Raw genomic sequence first — 20,312 nt, 5'->3', positions numbered from 1 at the left:
AGACACACATGGGAAAGCTCATGAGCCCATCAGCCCTCTTACAGGACACAGAGCCTGGTTCTTGTCTTTTCCTTTCTCTCTCGACACAGAGAGTCACCAGGATGCCCTGGTCACTGGGCACCCAGAGCCTCCAGATCGTCTTCACTCCTGTTGTGTCAAGGTGTACTCACCAGATTTGCTTAGCAACCCTGCGCAGGGTTCCTCCTCAGACCACCAGGTCAAAACATGGTTTGCAAAAAACTTCCTCTAGCAAAGTCCCAGCTTAAACATAGTTGCATAATTTGGATTTAGCATGCAGGTAAGGAGGAAGAGTATGGGAAGTAGCGTACTGTGCTGTATGACCCCAGATGCCACCCAGGACAGACATGTCATGAGTTTCCTGCACAGACACCTGGGAAGGGCAAACCGATAACAGCCCAGGTTGCACTGAAGACACCTTAGCAAAAGCCAGGCAACAGAGGGCCATCATCTCTCCACACATAGTATCCATGATTTTTCCCTGGTGTCTCACAGGGGTTTGCAAGATGAGAGAGTAACGATCTGTGTCTATACTGGCAGAAGCACTGCAGAGGATCCTGAATAGGGATGTGAAACTTAATGAGTGATCTTGGGCAAACAGGGAAGAAATGCAGAAAAATCACTTCATGCTTTGAGACAACCTTCATAAACAAAAGTAAGCCAGATCAAAATCCTCAAGGGATACATATAATACCTCTTAATGCCAGGAGAAACTTCAGAAAATGTTGAATTGGGGCACATTAGACTGAAACAAATATTTTCCTAAGACAAATTATGAAGGAGATCATGAACTGTTTACTCAGTGCCTGAGAAGAAACCAGCAAAAGTAGGCTATTATGTTCTGTCTGCTAATTAATATGCATTGCTATCTTCCTGTGACCACTCTGGATTCAGTTCTCACATCTTTGCTCACAATGGCTACAGCCTTCCCCAGTAATTGTTTCCACTGAAAACATATGTATAGAAGGTAATTCCAGAACATCTATGTATTATCTTCAATCTTCCCAAAGAATACATTGCAGTAAACACTGCTGAAGAGACTAGTCAGGATTTGCATCCTTATTTCTGCTTACTTAGTCAGTGTCATGGAAACTTTAACAACATTTCATTACAAAATCTACATAGAAGACTCGTTGTTAATGCTAAATACAAGTCAAATCCCCAAATGACAACGTGGACGTTTATGAAACATGAACAGAACAATCCACAAGCCCACTACTGCTGTATCACCACCTTCTTTTGTACAAGGGCTTGACTTCCGAGAAGTCGGTTAGCTACCACTGTATACTACGTAAGACTGTACTGCAGTCTTGAAGGTCCTGACAACCGAGCCTTTGATTTGATAGGTAATCTGTCTTTCTAAAACATATCATCAGAAGACTATGGGTGAAGAGATAAACTGTGCTATGAGCAGCACATGCTCATAGCAAGAATTTTAGCCTGAACAGTTCAGATCACCTTTCTTTTTAGGGTTATCATTGGCTCTGCTCCAGACACTTTTGTATGATTACTCATATTAATTACGCAGGTTTGAAGGCTTTGAGGTAAACACTATAAAGGAAAGCTGATGGAGCTGAGAAAATAAAATAAACAGCATAAAGAAAAAGAGAAGAAATTATTGGTGTGAACTTAACATTATCCTTTGCCCTAAATATGCAGAAAAATAAGAAATGGATTATGATCTAGTTAAATCAACCACATCTTAAACTTTAACTTCATGTCTGCCAGTTTCCATTTACACCTGCCAATCACAGTCTCAAAAACCAGAGGTGCTTGGAAAAATATTAAACTGTCGTATGCATTAAGTATGCTAAGTAGCCTTTGTCCCTTAAAAACCTGTTGATCCTCTTGAACGACTTGCAGAGGAATTTCCATTATTAAAAAACAATTATCAATTATTAATTAAACAATTATTAAAGAACAACTTGAGCTGTTACTAGCTGCTCATCACACTTTCACTCACAGCTGCTAAACAACTAGTCAAAAAAAGTAATTGCTTTTAGATAAACTGCTTTTAGGTAAATAACTTTGCTCATGGGATTGTGGAGTAAAGTTCTACTCAGCCTAAACTGGGACATCCCACTTTCTGCTGGCAATGGAACATCTGTGAAAACATGCAGATGGGAAACTAACTTTAAACCATATTTAACAACAAAGTAAAAATTTAGTATCACTACAGAGCAGAAGATAAGATTGAGGGTGATCAAAGCAGGAATTTCTGAGGCTTTGTTTCTCCTGGGGTTCCACTGTGCTCCCACCACCTTCATTCATTCTATCCACAGTATGCAAAAATAACGTGATCTGCCCTCCACCTGCATTTCAGTTGCCAAAAATAAATTAGGAACATAGGTCTGTTTTATAGACCTTTCTCCAGATTTTCTCTTGGAAGATCCATTGTTTACCTAGAGAAAAAAAAATGACAAATTTAAAGAAGTTTAAAATTGTACCTGAAAAACTCCATGAAAGAGAAGCCATAACCATGCTGTTCAGCAATTCCTGCACAAACAACATTCGCGGATGCTCCAATCAATGTTCCATTACCTGCAGTTCAGAAAAGAAATACCAGTTTATAGTTGTGCTCTGTTTCTTACCCTTCCTCTGTTTATTCTGTGCTAAAGTCCTAAGATGTACTAGTTAGAAAAGAAAAAATCAATTTCTGTTGCATAAGCTTGAAAAGAGTATCTTCACATCCTACAAATAGCTTCACGCTTTGAAAGATAAGGCTGGTATCATTCTCTGATTCTACATAAGCCACAAAAACAGGGAAGGAATATAACACCAATCTAGCAGTTGTCAAAATGACACCAGAGACTTGCATTCAGATAAACTTGCTGATTTTTGGTTTTACATACAAGAAGGTGCTGTCAGACAATACGAAAACAAAGGACGAGATAATTTGAGGATGATAAGAAAATGGATGCCTTTTTTCCTTACACAAACTTGACATTGACAAATTAGTGTCTTTTTTATAGAGAGGGTAACTAATTGCTAAGATTTTTTTTTTTAAGAGAAATCTAAAACACAATAAGTGGGACAATGGAGGGGAATAAATGTTTCACATTTCTCTGCTAAGGCAAAAGGATCACCACAGATACAAAGTTTGCTTGCCAAACCACAATAGTTCTTTAATACATAAAGAACATAACTTTCCTCAGTGAACTTCACCAAATTACATTATGTGGGTCCCCTTAAGAGAGGGGGACGCCAAAGGAAAATAATATCCATGTTTATAGCATGCGTCTATCCTCTTGGAAGCGCTACATACTTCTTTTTTCTCCTAAGCCTTTTCTAGTAACTACTTTATTCCTGTGTTTTCTCTAAACTTTCAATAATCTGGCAATGTAAAGAAGTCAGGTATTCAGAGCTCAGAAAGACCAAACCATTTTCTGTAGTTTTCCCATGAGTCATACCTCAGACTTAAGAAATGCTGTGTACTTGATTTCCACAAAGCAGATGTCTTCAGCAAATGTTTCTGATCTAAGGCACAACTCAGGAAGTGACAGTGATTCCCACGTTCTATTCCTCAACTGAAATTTTGCACAAAAGAGGTAACAATCTAAGAGAAAAATATTTTTATACTATGGCAAGTCGTCTCTTTTGCCACACATCACCACATTAACAATCCCTTATTCTAAGCACAACTCTTCCTTCATTTCCATTGACATATAGTTACTCTTCTCATTTTGGCCCTGTTAAACATTATTGCTCAGTGGAGACTCTTCTGGTCTCACTTTGACAGAAACAGATCAGAAGGCAATTAACACTCCAGTTAATTTTTTTGTCTTAGTAAATGTTTCAGGTCACCCAGAGATCAGTTTACTAAAAAATTGGTCAGAATAAAGGCAGAAGGATTATTCCCCTAAGTATTCACACATGGTACCCGTATGGCCTTCTGCACCTGAAAATGCACACAAAATCAGCAGACTTCTAAAAATATTCTTAAAAATAATAGAACACTCTTCAATTCAAATAAAATTCAGTGATAGAGTTCAGAAGTAAAGAAAAGGAGAGAAAAGATGTGATGTGGAAGGAACATTGGAAGAAGGAAGATCTTCCTCTTCTAACAAGAAAAAGAGTAGGAGAAAGATCTTGACTGTGATAATTTTGAACCCAGTTTGGATTCAAAGCCATACCAGTGTCAGTGGATACTGAGATACAGGTTTTTGACTGGTTGTTCTAGGGGCAGAGCAATAACTTTGAGAAACAACTAAACTCCAAAAAGTCACTCAGGACTTTTATTTTTTTTTAAGTTGATTTCATGAAAGCCAAAGCTTTCCAAGAAAAAGCCCTTGTGTGGCCAAGATTTTTCCAATTGAGTCCAAAGCAAAAGCATGATTCTTATTTATTCTAGGATGGTGAGTTATTATCAACACAAAATAGGCAGCAAACAGAGATTTTCGTCCTGGAGTAGAGATCTGAACGTGGATATCTGTTGTCTCAGGTGAGTGTCCTAAACAACACCTATTAAGAATGGGAGACTGGTTTTGTTTTCTCATCAGCAGTCTCAAACAGCTCTTGAGCCGATCCCACTATGGAAGAAGAAAGAAGCTAAAAACTTGCAGACAGTATGAGATGAGAAAAACATTTCCCCCAATCCCAAACAGACATTTAACTTTACACCTTTAATTGTCCCTTTATTTGTTTTAATTCCTTTTTTTTTCTGCTCTCCCAGGAGCTATGCTAGGTGAGCTGCTTCCTGCTTGCTCTGTTTTTAAGAGTTTGACCTTGCAAAGGAGCTGGAGCTGGGTGCAGAGATCCTCTCTGTCTATGAGGAGCTCTGCTGATGTTAATGGAACTGCACATTAATAGAAAGGATCGTGGAGCATTCTTATGAGACACCAAGGGCTTCCTGTCTGGCACAGTGAATCACGCACCTGCCCACATGCACTTGAGGTGTGGATAGAAAAGATGAGTAACCTTAGAGGACCAGAAACCTTTAAAAAAAACGTGTCTAGGGTAGCACTGGTCATTAGGAACTCACAGCTCATTTCCCTTCCCCTGTCTTTGCCTCAAAGCATATTTTAGTTACTTTAATGCACATTTAAAGATATGAAATTGAACTTGGAACATCAGCATTCCTGGTAGGTTGTGGCATGAGAAAGCTGAGACGTAAAACATGTGACTTAATGCAAAAACAGAACAAATGAATACAGCTGATGTTATTAGAGGAGTCAGGCAGGAACACTTAAGGAATTTTCAATTCCAAAACTAATCAGTAGTCTACAGCCTCCAAATATTTCATAAGAGGTTTCTGCTCTATGTGTAGCACAATCAGACATCACCATCAGAATAATATTACTGTAGACAAGGAATATAGATCTGGCTTCAAATCAAAGAAAGAGGGCAGAAACTGCACTTGTCCCATGGCTATAACTAGATACAGTCAAGATCTCCAAACAGCAGGCACTCTCCTATACTGTACATGGGCTATAGTAATGCCTTCTCATAATGAAGTATTATGGAAAGAGTTTCTGCCCCAGCAATGAATTGATTTCCCCAAGTAGATTTCATTTGAGGAGAAATTGTCACCTTAAATGTTATCTGAAAGGAGCAGCATTTCTTTTCCATTTTTTCGGAGCGTGTGTGCAGTTTAATTAGGTATTGGCTCCGCAGGCTTCAAAGAACTACAGTGAAATTGACAACTGAGGCAAACTTTTGTTTCTCCTCCCAGGAACATCTGTCTCCACAGCAGATATTTAACTCAGTAGTGAAACAGCAACACTGTGACCTCTGAATCACGGAAAACCCAAGACTAAGTTAATGTACATGGAAACCTACACACATTAAATTTATTCCAATTGACGCAAATGAAGAATAAGCATTTTCTAGGACTTCACCTTCACATCGTGTTCAATCTTAAGAATAATTAAGCTTAAAAAGCATAGCAAAGACTCTTACTTGCTTGTTTGTATGCTCAAAATGTAATAACACACCAGTGAAATGTATCAAAGAAAAACATTATAATAACCAATCTGTTTTGATGGCTCCTATTGTAACTTGCTTTGATGACTCCTACTGTAACTCATCCTTTATCACAAGGCAGATGGTTATTAAGAAGCTGGATTCATTACAATGAATTAAATATTATATTTCTAATATCAATTATATGTGATATGTATGAGGTAAGCCATATATTTTATCCTGCATATCTATTCTGCCTTTTATTCTTGGTAGACTACATACATTATTGTCAATACTAACTACACTTAGTAATTCATAAGCATGAAATAATTTTTCTTAATGCAAAAAAACCTCATTTTGAAGTGTGATCATAGAAAGATACAGACATGTCACTTAAAGAGCTGCTGCTGCCTAGGCTACAGAGAAGAAAATGACAGAGGAATCCTCATGGATCATACTCATTTTTCCATGGACCTGCCCTAGCTTTGCACAATCGATGCAGAAGCACAGTAGAAAACCTTCTACTGCTTCTGTCCAGAAAAGGTGACATAAAAGTATCTTTCTGATATTTCTCAAGGCAAACTACTTTGAATATCTTCAGGGAATGTGAAATCAACTCCAAGTATAAGAAAGTATTCAACGGTTTTAGTTAAGAATAAATCTACCAAGAAAGATCCAAAACAAAAACCCACACAATTAAAATGTGGGTTTGCATCTCAGGCTAACTTAGAGGTACAAATGGGAAGATGTTGACAAGGTTTGGTAAGCCTTATTTGATACCTGCAGTATCTACCGGCCCTGCTTCTTCCAGCCTTTTGCTTCCATTTGTAGCTACTTCTTCTCAGTCCAGTGTTCAGTTGTCACCCTCTGCTACATCACTCCTTCAGAGACTGTCAAGTTCAAACCCAGAACCTGCACACCACAGCTAATGCACCTCCCTTGGGCTCAGACAGCCTCTCCCTCAGTAAACAGAGTTTGCCCAGGTGACTATAATCTGCAACACACTGACAATCAATGCTGGGAGATCTCATTAAGCTTACTAAAGGAAAGGGCTGGGAAATCAGGGTGGAATCATAACACGAAAAGGGAGAGAGTTTGTGTCAATAACATGTTTCCTCTCACTTTAAGCCTTATTCTCAGCTGTTGATTTTTACTTGTCAGCAGCACATCTATTATCCCTAAATACCATTAGTTCTCAGGAGTTCCTTTGGTCTCGCCACCTCAATAGCAAGTCTAACCCTTGGGTTTGCTGCATTAATATGTTTGCCTGGAGAATCGCCTCAAAGTGCCTGGCAAAATTAGTGTTTATTACTCAAAGCACTGAGAAATCAAAGGGAAGGGATTATCGCTAATAAAGCTATTCGGCCTAGCATGAGCAGCCTTCATGTCCAGTAACTGTCTCAAATATAAGGGAGATAGTACCTTGTGCAACAGCAAGCTTAAAAGTGGATTGCTTACAGAAAAGCCTTGCTTTGTTGTGAGCATTACAGACCACTTCCCCTCCACATGCTCTGACAGTAGATAACAAGCTACACCTGTGCTTAACTGGTAGACTTTCTGTGTTTTCTCTTCCCTGTACCTCTGGCTAGCTAATGCAGAAGCAAAAAGACTACCCTGTTTTCATGTCAACACAAGCTCTAAAAACAGCTTGTCCCTGGCCTTGGACAAACATCAGTGCAAGGCCCAGTCTGACACAGGCACAGCTGTTGGCACTGCTTTGTCCCATACAAGGGTTGTCACTCTGAAACAAGGAGTTCACTACAGAATCATGAATAATTTTAGGGTGAGGATTCTCAGCCCTGCTTTTTGCTGTAAGCAAACCATCCCATTACAGTGTCAAAGCAAAACTTATTGAAGGAAGCCAGCTCCTTTCTTCCCACACATTAAATGAAAACTCTGGGCAGTCTCCCATATACTATACATCGTTAAATATAGGTACCCTGACACGTGGCTTCCTTTCCGTAGCGTATTCCATTTCTCTACTTAAAGCACAAACTGAGCAAATATAACAAATCTGGCTGCAGAAGTGAACACTGAATGGTTATGGTTTTGATTAGCTTTATCGGAGACAGACTTCATAGCTTTCAGAAATTTTACCTTTCACCAAAACTAATCCAGATTTGCCTCATTAAACAAAGCAATTTATATTCGTCTGTTAAATGTCTGTAAGTCTTGAATATCTTTTAATAATTTTTATGTGTAAAAATTAACAAGCCCTGGATAATCAAACTTTGTAGTCAATAAAGAGCTACAGAATCAAGGCCAATTAAGCCATTATCAGTCCCTAAAATAACAAGGAAACTCAAGTCATAGGCGGTAAGGGGGAGAAGGCATGCATGAACTCATTCAACTTTGTTATATGTTATAGATTGCAATTGTACAATATCAACATTTTTTAATTTTACCCACTTGAAAACATCTTGAATGGAATGTTTCTGCACAAATACATATACATGGAATTTATAGGAAAAAGAAAAAAAAAGAATTTAAATCCAAGTTTTGAATTTACTTATCCAAAAATTTATTGAACTGCATTCAATCCAACACTTCTAATCAGGTGAACTTTACCATTTTTTATCAGCTCTACTATATAAGCCACCAGCAGGACAGTTATTGTAAGTATTGCACTATTCAATGCTCATTGCTTTCTTTTTACTATGAGAGGAAAAGGTAAAATTTAAATTTGTTGCTTTTCTACCAAAAGTGTACAATAAATAAGACAGGTTGCTCAACATCCTGCACTTGTTACTTTAACAACATAAAGAAATCCATAAGCTTCTTTCCAATCCAGACATCTGTAAAAGAGACATAAAACCTGAGGTGATCACTAAAGTCATCTCTCTCCTCAAAGTCAACTTACCCAGTACAAGGGTAAAATAAACTAGTGCAACGAGGAATAGTGTCAGCAGTGCACTGTGACACACCATTCCCTCTTGTCCTGAAACACATACTCAGATAGGTTCCATTTAAAGACTTCAATGCTGCACGCAAGCGGCAGCTTACACATTTTTTTCTCTCTGATTTTTAGATTCAGAGGCTAAAATTATGTTAGCCCAGTTTCGCAGGTTCTCTACACATGGCACTATTAAGGACTAAATATTGAAAAATAGTTCCATGTATAGACACCTGGCATAAAAATACATTATTCAGCTTTATCATAAATTACTTTGAAGCTGAGCAGAACAAGATAATATTACTTTTAAAAAAGGTGTCCTTCCATTAAGTTATTTTAGTGTATTCAGCTGTTTTAAATTCAGATTCCAACTTAACTCAAATTGACTTTCAATTGGAGCTTACCTGTTATGTTTAGCTATGGTTTAAGTGCCTTGTTTAAAACAGTTTCATAAATCCTGCTAGTGCCCCTCTTTGGTTTAGGTGTGCTAACTGCAACTGGGCTACATGTATTAATTAATATATGTATAAATAATATCTAGGGCATTATTATAACTTTCTTCAGCATCATACAGAGTGTCTGATTCATCAACATGAATCAATATGAATCTTGCAGATTGAGGGGCTTTTTCCCTCCTCTCTGCTGCAGCACTCAAGGTGCAGGAAAAGGGGGTATTATCTGGAAAGTGTCTGCAAAGGAAGGAAAGTAGATAATCCAGTATTACCTTCTGCACTTAAGTGTTTTGAAGCTTGCTATAGCCTCCTTGTCTTGTTCTGTCTGATAGTCCAAGTGCTACCTTCTAACTGAATATACCTCGTCTGCTGACAGCTATGCAGAGTCTGTATTCGTGTACTGCAGCAACTCGCCAATACAACATAATGAGTTTGAATATTATATATTATTCTGAAAACAGAAGTGGCCAAGGCTTCTAAAAAAAACATTCTATAATTTATGATAAAGAAATGCACAAAGCAAGTAAACAAAATAAAACAAAACTCCACATATGCTTTGTAGGAGTCTCTGATGTCGTCTCTGATCATTATCCTACCTCTAATTTGCAGAACTTTATAGCATGCAGTTATTTCACACAGATTGAAAACTTAATACAACCATTTCAAATTCATCAGTAATGCAAGTATACTCAGAAAGTAAATTAGATATTAGTGTAAGACATACAAAATACCTGCTGTATTTTGCTTCTAGATCTGTACAATTTAGAGTCATAATACTGCTAAAGACTGCACTGAGGTCTTCAGAGAAAAATTCAGTGACATTTCCTAAATTTCCTTATTTGTTTTGCCTGCCTTTCAAAGTCAAGAGCAGCAACATCCTTTTCCTTTTGAAAGATCTCAAGTCACTCATTCCCTACAATACCACTCTTTGATTTGGATTATGAGTTGTATATCCGTAGACAAAATACTTCACTAAATTAGGGCTGTCTCGCTCACAAGACATAAAACTGAGCCCCAGGATTGCTCATCATTAAAAGACTCCAATGGCCTTTAGAAACAATAGGATCTTTCAATATCAGTGTCCTAGTCAAATTCAAGCTCAGGTAAATACACTCTCCCCAGTAAAACTTTTTCCTACAGATTCAATTACACATTTTGTACAATAATTAAGTTCAAAAACAAAGCTGAATAGTGCTCTTCTTAAATAACTACTATATTTTTACTCCATACATTCAGTTCTTGATAGACTTTTTGAATCTTTCAAGTTGAAAAGTGTTATACAATTTGATCTATTGTAACTATAAAAGAACTTCAAAGGATCTACAGTTGTGCTTTTTACATCATATCAATTATTATATATTTTAATAATTTTTATGTTTTATTCAAAGTTATTTCTTTTCCCTCATATTGCAAAGAAGAACGATTGTCTTAGGAATATAAACAATATTTCTAGGTTTATACCTTCGTATCTGAAGCTTTAAAACTAGTTTAGGATTTTATTGAGCAGAATCAGCAGGAAAAATAAATCAGTGATACTCCACTGTGCAAGGCCCCAACTGCATCAGGGACTGAAGGATGGTGCCAAGAGACAGAATAACTGTAGCACTGAACCACTGAGAGAAATCCAACTGTTTAGCTACACTGTGGGTTGCACTCCTTTAACAGCCGTAATTATCACAATGTCCTGTGGATAATGGATTTTATTCCCACCTGGATTTTGACCCTGTAAGGTTAGAAGAAAAGAGCCAGCAGTCCCCTTCTCCTACTTCCTTTCTTGAAGTAGAGCCTACAACCGAGCTTGTGTGGCCAGAATAACACAGCTATATCTATCCTAGAGATTGCTTCGTTCTGCAGGATTGTGACAATGATGACTTTCAGGTGTTGTCCTCCAGGAAAATATACAGAGAAGAAAAATGGTGCAAAACTGTACACTGCAGAAAACGCAGCAATAGTCACTCAGCAGAGAAATACTTTTTGAACTTTTCTATGCTAGCAACTGAGAACTCAAAAGGTAAGGACTTTCAAATATTAATTCAGTCACTTTTTTAACTCAAGCCCTTTTTTTTTCTTCTTTTTTTCAGAAACATACTTTGTACAAATCATAAAAAAAAGAAAGAGATAAAAAGACAAATATATGCCAGCTCTTTAGAAGTCGAATGTACAAAACCCCTTCAAATAATATCTTAGCTATAACCTCTTCAGTTCAGTAAAAATCTAGTTCTACACAATTGAACAGTCTTAACAGGTGGATTTCTGACTGTTTACTTACTCAAATTGAGTTGAATCCATATTTCATGTTCTTTTAAAACTTATGAGCCAATAGAAGCAGTACAATTAAAACTCCTTTTGTTCTGCAATTGCTGTAGTTAGCAGTTTCATTTACCCTCCAAAATTTTAGGGCATCATTCCCTAGACACTATTGGAAGGTCTACATACAATTCAGTCTCAAGAGGTACCATAATTTCATTATGTACTAGAATAGGAAACATTAATGAATAAAGATTTATTCAATGTCCTCTCCTGCAAAAGAAATACAGATGCAGATTTGTCAGGACACCACAGAAAATAAGGGAATCATAGAATCATATAATAGTTTGGGATGGAAGGGACCTTTAAAGGTCATCTAGCCCAACCCCTCTGCAATGAACAGGAACATCTTCAAGTAGATCAGGTTGCTCAGAGCCCAATCCAACCTGACTTTGAATGTTTCCAGGGATGGAGCATCTACCACCTCTCTGGGCAACCTGTTCCAGTGTTTCACCACCCTCATTGTAAAAAAAGTCTTCCTTATATCTAATCTAAATCTACCTTCTTTTAGTTTAAAACCATTACCCCTTGTCCTATCACAACAGGCCTTGCTAAAAGGTTTGTCCCCAGAAGTTACTTCCTTGTTTGTTTCTTTTAATTCCTTTTAAATTTCCTGTTTTCTTTTCCTTCATAGTCAAAACATAATACTGGCAGATAGTACATGAAAAAGCCATAAGCAATACAATTTTTCCAGCTACTACTTAGTCAGCCTGTCCATTAATGCCCAGACATACAAAAATGAATAGGGTCATCAGCATTCAGAAGAATTGACAAACCAAAAGGCCCCAAGGTCTGAATTCATTTGACCTGTCTTTGGGCACCCCTCTGAGCTACTCAAGTTCTGCGCATGAGGGGCTTCGATGTGCTCTGTAGAGAGTGTCTGGTGTTTTCAATGGATGAATAAATTGCCTCCCAGACATGCCGGTCTCCCCATCACCAGAGAGCCTGGGGCAGCCAGACTCCTAACTTACAACTTAATTTATGTTCTTAAAGATAGCTGGCACAAATATAAACCTAAATTTCCAGAACCAGATCCCCTGAAAAATTACTGTGTTTATTTCTTAACTGTAAGAATGATCTGACCTGAACAAGAAAGCTTCTGCCAGAACAGAGCTGGCAAACTCCGAGAAAGACCCAAAGATTTCAAAATTGTGACCATCTCACCAGGAACTGCCCATGGCCACCACTGTCCTTGGCTTTCTTGATTAAGAGACAGGATTTTTCATCCCTTCTCACCTTCAGAGATACACTTTACAGAGCAACAACCTTCTATGCAATTGTCAGTTACTCCTTATGTCTGAGCAATTGTCAGTTACTCCTTATGTCTGAGCCCAATGCCATGAAAGACAGAAATTTAATAGCAGCAGCTCTCTCTTTTGGGAGACACCGCTAAAGACAACAGTGACAGTTACACCGGCAAAGGGCTTTCCATCTTGCTTGAGACTGACTCAATCCTCCTTTCATTTCCAGGACAACAGCTAAAGCAATGAAGGAAAATTACTGTCTTTTCTCATCCTATCGTCTTCCAACCCCATAGCTGCCTGTGCACTTTGTGACAGTAGAAAAAATTAATTGCACTCACTGAAAATTTTTCAGGACAAACTGTTGCATGGCTTTTTCCAAGACAGGCCCAAATGCTGATGCTCCCTTCATGGACACATAAGCATATAGCAGTGTTTACTCTGAACCCCAGAAATGCTATCAAATTACCAGAATTGAAGCTCTGCATTATGTAGTAAACAACTAACTCTAAAATATGTAGTTATAATGTATTATTTCATTAGACTCTTCTACAAAATGTCTTGTTTGCCAAGTTCCTTTGGTTGCACAAGCAGTGATAAGATCCAATCTTTGCCTTAAGCACCAGGCAATAATGCTATAATTGTCATCTACCCCTTCCACAACAGGATTAGCCTGCCTTGAGGATTCCTTCACACCACTTCAGTGCTGGTAAGACTTTTCTTTTGGAAATAATTTTTAAAGGCCATCAACACTTTCTTTTTTTAAAAAAAAGAACATCCCCTTTTCCCCCACTTCTGGGGGCTATGAAATCTTCTAAAGCAAAAGATTTTCCACACTTTTAATTCCCTAACAATAAGCTGCTGTCCATTAGGTTTTAGTTTTGACATGGGAAGTCAGACACATATTAATTTTCAGGATAACACTCCTATGAGACCTTTGCCAGTATAACTCAGCATATGCTCAGCTTTATCCTAATAGAGCACAGCCTGCAGAGTTTAAGCTTTTGTTAATAACAGTAATGATCTAACTTTTTATTAAAATATATTTGTGGAGCCTATCTGAATACCTGGGCACTTCCTATGGATCTCTAGTGCCTTTAATTCAAATTTCCCATGGTACTGTTTATATTTTTACTTTTGCCTCATACTGCATACACACAAAAGTCTGTTAAAATTCCGGGAGCTCTTCAACAAAACAAATTAAAGGAATTCACATTAAGATGATTACTGGTACTGCAGGAAAATCAGCTGAGACTTGTAAAGGCTCCAAGGCTGGTGAAGTGCCTCCCACTCAGAATATGCCAGTGTAATCTGGCCAACTTTATATTCCTTATGCTTTTTTTTTTTTTAATCTGAAAGTTTAATGAAATCAGAGTATGTTCAGTGATTAGAAAATTGTGAAGAAAAGTGATATTTTTATGGCAAACATCTATGTAAATATATGCCGATTATTCAAATCACTGGTTTTAAAGAGGAATAGATTAAAGTCACAATATAATGATGAGTAATGATGAGCACAAAAAGATATTCCTCAAATTAATAAGTGATGTTTGGTATAAATTGTCCTGCCTTTACAACATGCTCTTAAAATTCAACCTGTGAATTATATCATTATAATCTTTGTTACGTACTAAGTTCACTTCTACTAGCAGTCACTTAGCTAAATAAACAAACCAGAACTTGTACTACACACTAAACTGGTTTTACTTTTAAGCTCTGTAAAGTCAAGGAAACTATTTGGAGGGGCATGGAGGGGGAGAAGGGGTGGATTCATTGCAGAATACCATTTTATCCATTTTAACTTTATTTAACCTAACTACCTAAATATTTAGGGATCAAAACACAGTCCAATACAATGTAATTAGCATTAAAATTCTCAGCAGTAAAAAAAGAATACTAACTTTATTTCTCTTTAAAAACTTACAATCAAATGTAAACATTCATTTACAAACTACTGGATGGCTATTCTCCTTTATTGTTGTAATAAATAGGGAGGAAATCCTGAGCCTACAATAATACATTGTAGTAAAATAGTACATGGTACATTTTCAGTTTAAAAAAAAGTAATGAAACCATCTGCTTGTTTTGTGTTAATGCACCGACAAAATAAGCAATCCCAGTTAACGTCAAGATGGGTACTAGAAGAATGACTATTAGTTTTTATTATTAAAGGTACATTTCCCAAAGACTTCAAAAAGACTTTCCTTAGAGTGAGGAGTACTAAACAGGTCAGCAAATGGATACTCAAACCATTTCCGTAAGCCAGCCAGAAAACCTCCCAGTGACTTCAACGGAGTTTGAATCAGGCCTTCAGCTCTCAGCTATTATACACATTCTGGATCTTTTCAATGAGCAATGATGGGTCTCTGTTCTGAAAGCTAAATGTATCTTTGTTTTTTCTCTCACTAAAGATCAGAACCCCATAAGCACCATCTAGACTACTTCTTTGTGCGTCTGTACTTTATGCAGATATGGTCTTCAAACATGGACTGCAAAAATCCTATTGTAGCAGCAGATAGTGACTGGGATCCTTATCCAGGAGTCCTTTGAAGTCAAAAGGAGATGGATCAAGCCCTCCCTATGCTTTGCACAATAAAATCATTGAACCTATTGTGCCAATTTATACATACCATAATTGCATAGCTGTTACCTTATGTCAGCTTTCTCACATAAACTCTTACCTCCGAGGCACGCACCCATGGCCAACGAGAAGATTAATGGTTTCATCGGCAAGTTAACATCAGGATCTTTACTCAAGTTGAGAAGCACAGGAATCTGTGGTTTAAGCAGAAAAGAGAGAGAGATTCAGGAGACAATAGCCAACCATCAGCACTATATAAATAAAATTAATTCAAGTAAACAACTTAAAACACCAGCAAGTCTGAAGAATAACTTGGGTTATTTTTCTTTTTTTTTTTTTTTTAGTTAGTATCTTTGCATCATATCTTGTTCTGTACTCACTTTTCCCCATAGACTGTGCTAGTCCCACAAGCCAAAGAGAAGGTATCATCAGCAACATTAGGCCAAGCCTGACACAGGTACTGCTAACAAAACTGAGGATCTGTTAAGGCTATGAGTGCCTCCCATTAGATCCTTCTAGTTCAACAGCGAACTGAGAGTGCTATAAATCAATTCTCCCTCCATTTCTTGAAACCTAAAGGACAGAGCTATATCCCTTCTTCTTTCTGGAAACAGCTGTAAGAAATGTCCAGACCTTCACAGTCGAAATATCTGTAGATCACGTGTCAGTAACTACAAAAATTCCTGAATCCTTGTTATAATCAAAATTGTCTGATCTGTTAGGGAAAAATTGAGAAAGATCAGTGTGGCAGGCTTCTGAACTCATAAGTCGATCTGAGTTATTTTACTTTTTATTCTAACATATTTACCAGATAATGTAGATTTAGTGCACCAGATCTCAGTCAGTAACACCCTTCAAAGCTAAACAACTTTCGCCTTAGTTGGGAAAAACTGGTCTGAGTTCAGCTTAATTGTGCAACCACTCAGTTTGAAAGAAAGGTGTAATCAGTACCTGTAGAGAGGTCATTAGCAAGAGGACAGGTGATAATGTTATTAACCTGGTTTTAATGCGCACAGAGGTTTATGGGACCAAAAGGGAGAGAGAATGAATAAGCAAACGTGGAACAGAGACAGATCAAGCAGAAAGGGATTTGTGGAATAACTATGATATCCCACAAAATTAATGCTTTCTCAGAGTCCAGGATTTTCAGTAGTAAATAGTTATGACTTTTAATCCTCCAATAATCCTATAATCTCAGAGAAGGAACAGCTGCTTCCTGAAAAGTGTTTTCACCTTGAAGACTGAGTGATGTTTACCTTTACGGGCTGTGTATTCTTTTGGTATGGAGTAATATATAGGCTTTAAGAAGAATTACAATCCTTTCCCCATCCCTCCTGCCAGTGGTGCTAATCATTCCTCTTAAATCCTCTAATTGATTAACCTAGGTAAGTTAATGTCTAAACAATTATTCTCAAATTGCACATTGCCTGAAGAAGTCTATTTCTATTTTAAGGCCTAAAGAAGGATCAACATGCCCAATATGTTGTCTGGATTTTTCCATGAAACAGTCACAAAAGATTTCATTTCTCCCCACAAACTTTGTTTCTCTCAAACCATCGCTGCCAGAACATGATATGCAATGCAAACTGCAGTTAATATTTATTTCAAAACAATGTTGTGTTTCAACGTAAAACAAAATTTAAACACAAATACTGAAATCACAGGATAAGCCATCTTGCTCAATCTAAATAAAACATTTTTTCCTGCTATATAATTTTGATCAGAGAACCAAAATGGATTATTTAGGCCCTCAGAATTATTTGCAAGTACCCTGATGTACTACAGTAACTTACTTGTTGCAGGAGACAACCCTGAACAGTGAAGACTAGCAATACCTTTTTAAATTAGACGACTCCTTGTGCGTGCCCTGTCCAGCACAGAGAAGGTAGTTAGGCAGAGGAGATTAAAATGATAATGTTATTTTCTTGCTGTTGAGGTGAGTCCTAAAGCTGTTGCCAGCCAGCTCTCAAGTGCAGAGCAAGTAATGCCATTTTCACACTCCACTGGTGAGAACTGTGCAGAAAGCAGAACCCTACGGCCCTCCAGGAGCCCCCTGCCTAATTACAGCACTGTGAAGGACAGGGGAAGCAAGAAGCAAAACAGAGGTCCCAGACAGAAAGCCCACAAGGTAGTTCTCTGTTAGGTATTTGCAGCCACACACGCATACTCCCATCAGAAAATTTGGTTCTCTGTTTAGTGAAGGATCACAGTGTCAGGAGATCTCAGTGTCCTGTAAATCTCTATTGACTGAAGACGCAGAAACCCCCTAGAAGAAAGTGACTGAACAAAGGTTTCAACTCACTGTGAGTTCTTTTAAACACAAAGATACATTGCAACGTATCAAGAAAAGGTGCAATTGTGTAATGTGCTTGAATTTCCATTTCTTAATTTTTTTAAACCCAACAAAGTATTTTAGAAGCCCAAATATGCACTTGACCCCACTGGTTTTATTGTTCTCTCCTTGACATAACATTGCTTTTCTTCCGCTTAAAAATACTGTGAATTCTTTTTAAAAGGCTTCATAATAATTAATCATCTATGTTAAAATTATCATCAATGATAAATTAAAAAAAAAAAGCAAGGAAGCTCAATTTTTAACTTAAATGAAGGCTTTGAAAAAGAGAAAACTGAAAGATTTTAGACTAGAATTGTATAGACCAATTACTTCTAAGCTGAATTTCATAAAATACTGTTAGTTTTCTCATAACAATGTTTGCATTTGTATCGTGGTATGCAGTCCCTTTTTGTTAAAAGAGAGTGGTGGTGATCTTTGCACTTCTCAGTTCTCTTGTCTGCTTGACAGAGGGGGTCTCCATGACACTCCCAAGCCCTGTTCTTTCCACTCCTTTTTGAACAAAAGTGGAACAGAGAGTCTTGAACATTTTGCTTTCACATTTACTTTGTTACATAGACCGCATTCTTTGTAAGCAAAATCATGACCAAAGAGTTAACATTTTCACACCTTGCTACTACAGCCTCTTTTCCAAGACTTCAAATTACCAAAGAACAAGTTGAATCAAGACCGTTACCCTATTCACCTGTTTTTACAACAAAACCTTCTCATGAGCATGGCATTGCACCAGTAAAGGAGATGAAGAAGGAAGACCTCTTTTAAATCTATGAAGACCTTCTTCTGAAACACAAGCAGAAATGATGATTTAGCTTTACTAGCTGGAACCTGAAATGCAGAGAGAAGACTAAAGAGGAGGGGCACTAGTCCTCTGCTATCGGTGAGCATCTCCTCTTAGGATGGCAGGAGACTCATAAGAAACAGCAGAGTGAAGCCCTCTCAGCTTCCCAAAGACAATGTTTGTACAAGTAATCACACACCCCCATTGTGCAAGAAGAGTAACTGAGACAAGTTTATCTTATACCTATGCAGTGCAGTAGAAGGCATCAGGTCATATTGCCCGTGTAGTCTGCGCAAAATGACAATGAAACAGCAATTCACTTCTTTATTTTAGGGATTCATTGCTGCCCTACACCATGGGATTTCACAGCACACACTTTGCTAAGAACTGCATGAGGTGAAGATGTCTTTTGTGAAAACTGTGGAGAATATGCATTAATAGAAAAAAAAATTTGTAGTTTCCCAGATTATTGATGATGGGTCTGTCTCTGCAAACAGCTACAGCCCAGTCTTACACATTTATCAAGCACTGAAATGCAGGACATCATAGAAAACTCCAGTAGGGCAGAAGGCAAAGAAGATCAAAATATAGAACTGTCACTAAGAACATGAGATACATAGGAAATATTCAGTACCGCAGATGAAAAGCCTCTAATAGTTTTGGAGGCAATAAATTGTGGGCCAAATTTATCTGGTTTCTAACAAAGACCTGTCAGAGATTAAGCCACCTTGCCAGCCAGGTGGTTAATGGCAATTGTTTGTTACTCTATATTGAGGAAATAGTATTTAAACTCAGCTAAAACAAGTATTTACTATGGCTATATTTTTAGTTCTGGTAATAAAAGAAAAATATAAACAGATGGCTCCAGCATATGCAGCTGATAAAACATGTCAATTAAACTAAAGAGCATACTGGTAATAAAATCATGTCACCTAACATTCTAAGGGCAGAAATCCGTGGCTATTTAAATGACACCACTAGGAAAATGCAGGCCTTAAAAACAAATGTCTGCCTGTGAAGGAATGTCATTGTGAGTTTAGCCTGTTGAAAAAGGAGGAAAAATATCAGAGGATTAATAGAATGACACATAAAGCATCACTACATGATTCCCCAATATTTATTCTTCAGACAAAGAAAGCTGGGTATCCAACATGAAAAAAATCCTTGCCATTCAAGAATTAAAATGTGTGAGACTTAATAACTCAGCCCCTGGTTTATGAATTGTTTAGGTACAGAACATTTTGTGGGTGTTTTTTAAGCAACTCCCAGAGGTACCTATATATATTAAATTTGCTGCTGGCAACATAGTCAGAGCTCATGGAGTTTCTCACAATGTCTCAAACTTAAATTATTTTGCTATAATAATTTTTTTACATATCAACAAGAAATGATTGATTTTCCTATCACTTGCAGACAGCTATCACAATTGCCAGGCAAGCTTATGCAATGAAGTGCAATAAACACTCACTCAAATAAACATCTATTTAATTGGGGAGCTGAATTTTCACTTTCCAATGCTTAAAGAGAAGGGAAAAGCCTTGGGATCATGGTTCATCAAGCAAGTTTTGATCTCCTCATCTTGTTTTGGGGCAGTTCATGACCTTTGCATTCAGGACGAATTATGTGAAACAAGCAATTGGAAGATACTCTGAAGACTGTTTTGTCTTTGAGTGGCTCCAATGCTTTATTTTAGTTTAACACAAACAGAATTTCATCAAGACAGAAACAGTAAAAGTAATCAACCTCTGATGAGCTAAGTGTCCTCAGAAACTTATTCCACTGTTTCAT

The 20,312-nt window shown here is 37.5% G+C and overlaps 1 protein-coding gene across 1 annotated transcript in view; it reads right to left on the bottom strand.

Annotated features, from left to right (window-relative positions):
- OCA2 (OCA2 melanosomal transmembrane protein) overlaps positions 1-20,312 on the bottom strand; it is a 184,434-nt gene that overhangs the window by 37,708 nt on the left and 126,414 nt on the right. Inside the window, exons 21-22 of the mRNA XM_068425544.1 lie at positions 15,494-15,587; positions 2,466-2,559 (exon numbers count right to left, since the gene is read on the bottom strand). Of these exons, the coding sequence (XP_068281645.1) occupies positions 2,466-2,559; positions 15,494-15,587 (188 nt within the window). The remainder of the gene's footprint in view (positions 1-2,465; positions 2,560-15,493; positions 15,588-20,312) is intronic.

This window comes from Nyctibius grandis, chromosome 2 (assembly GCF_013368605.1).
Source record: "Nyctibius grandis isolate bNycGra1 chromosome 2, bNycGra1.pri, whole genome shotgun sequence".
Taxonomy (NCBI): Eukaryota; Metazoa; Chordata; class Aves; order Nyctibiiformes; family Nyctibiidae; genus Nyctibius; species Nyctibius grandis.
This window is presented reverse-complemented; position numbering and strand designations above follow the sequence as displayed.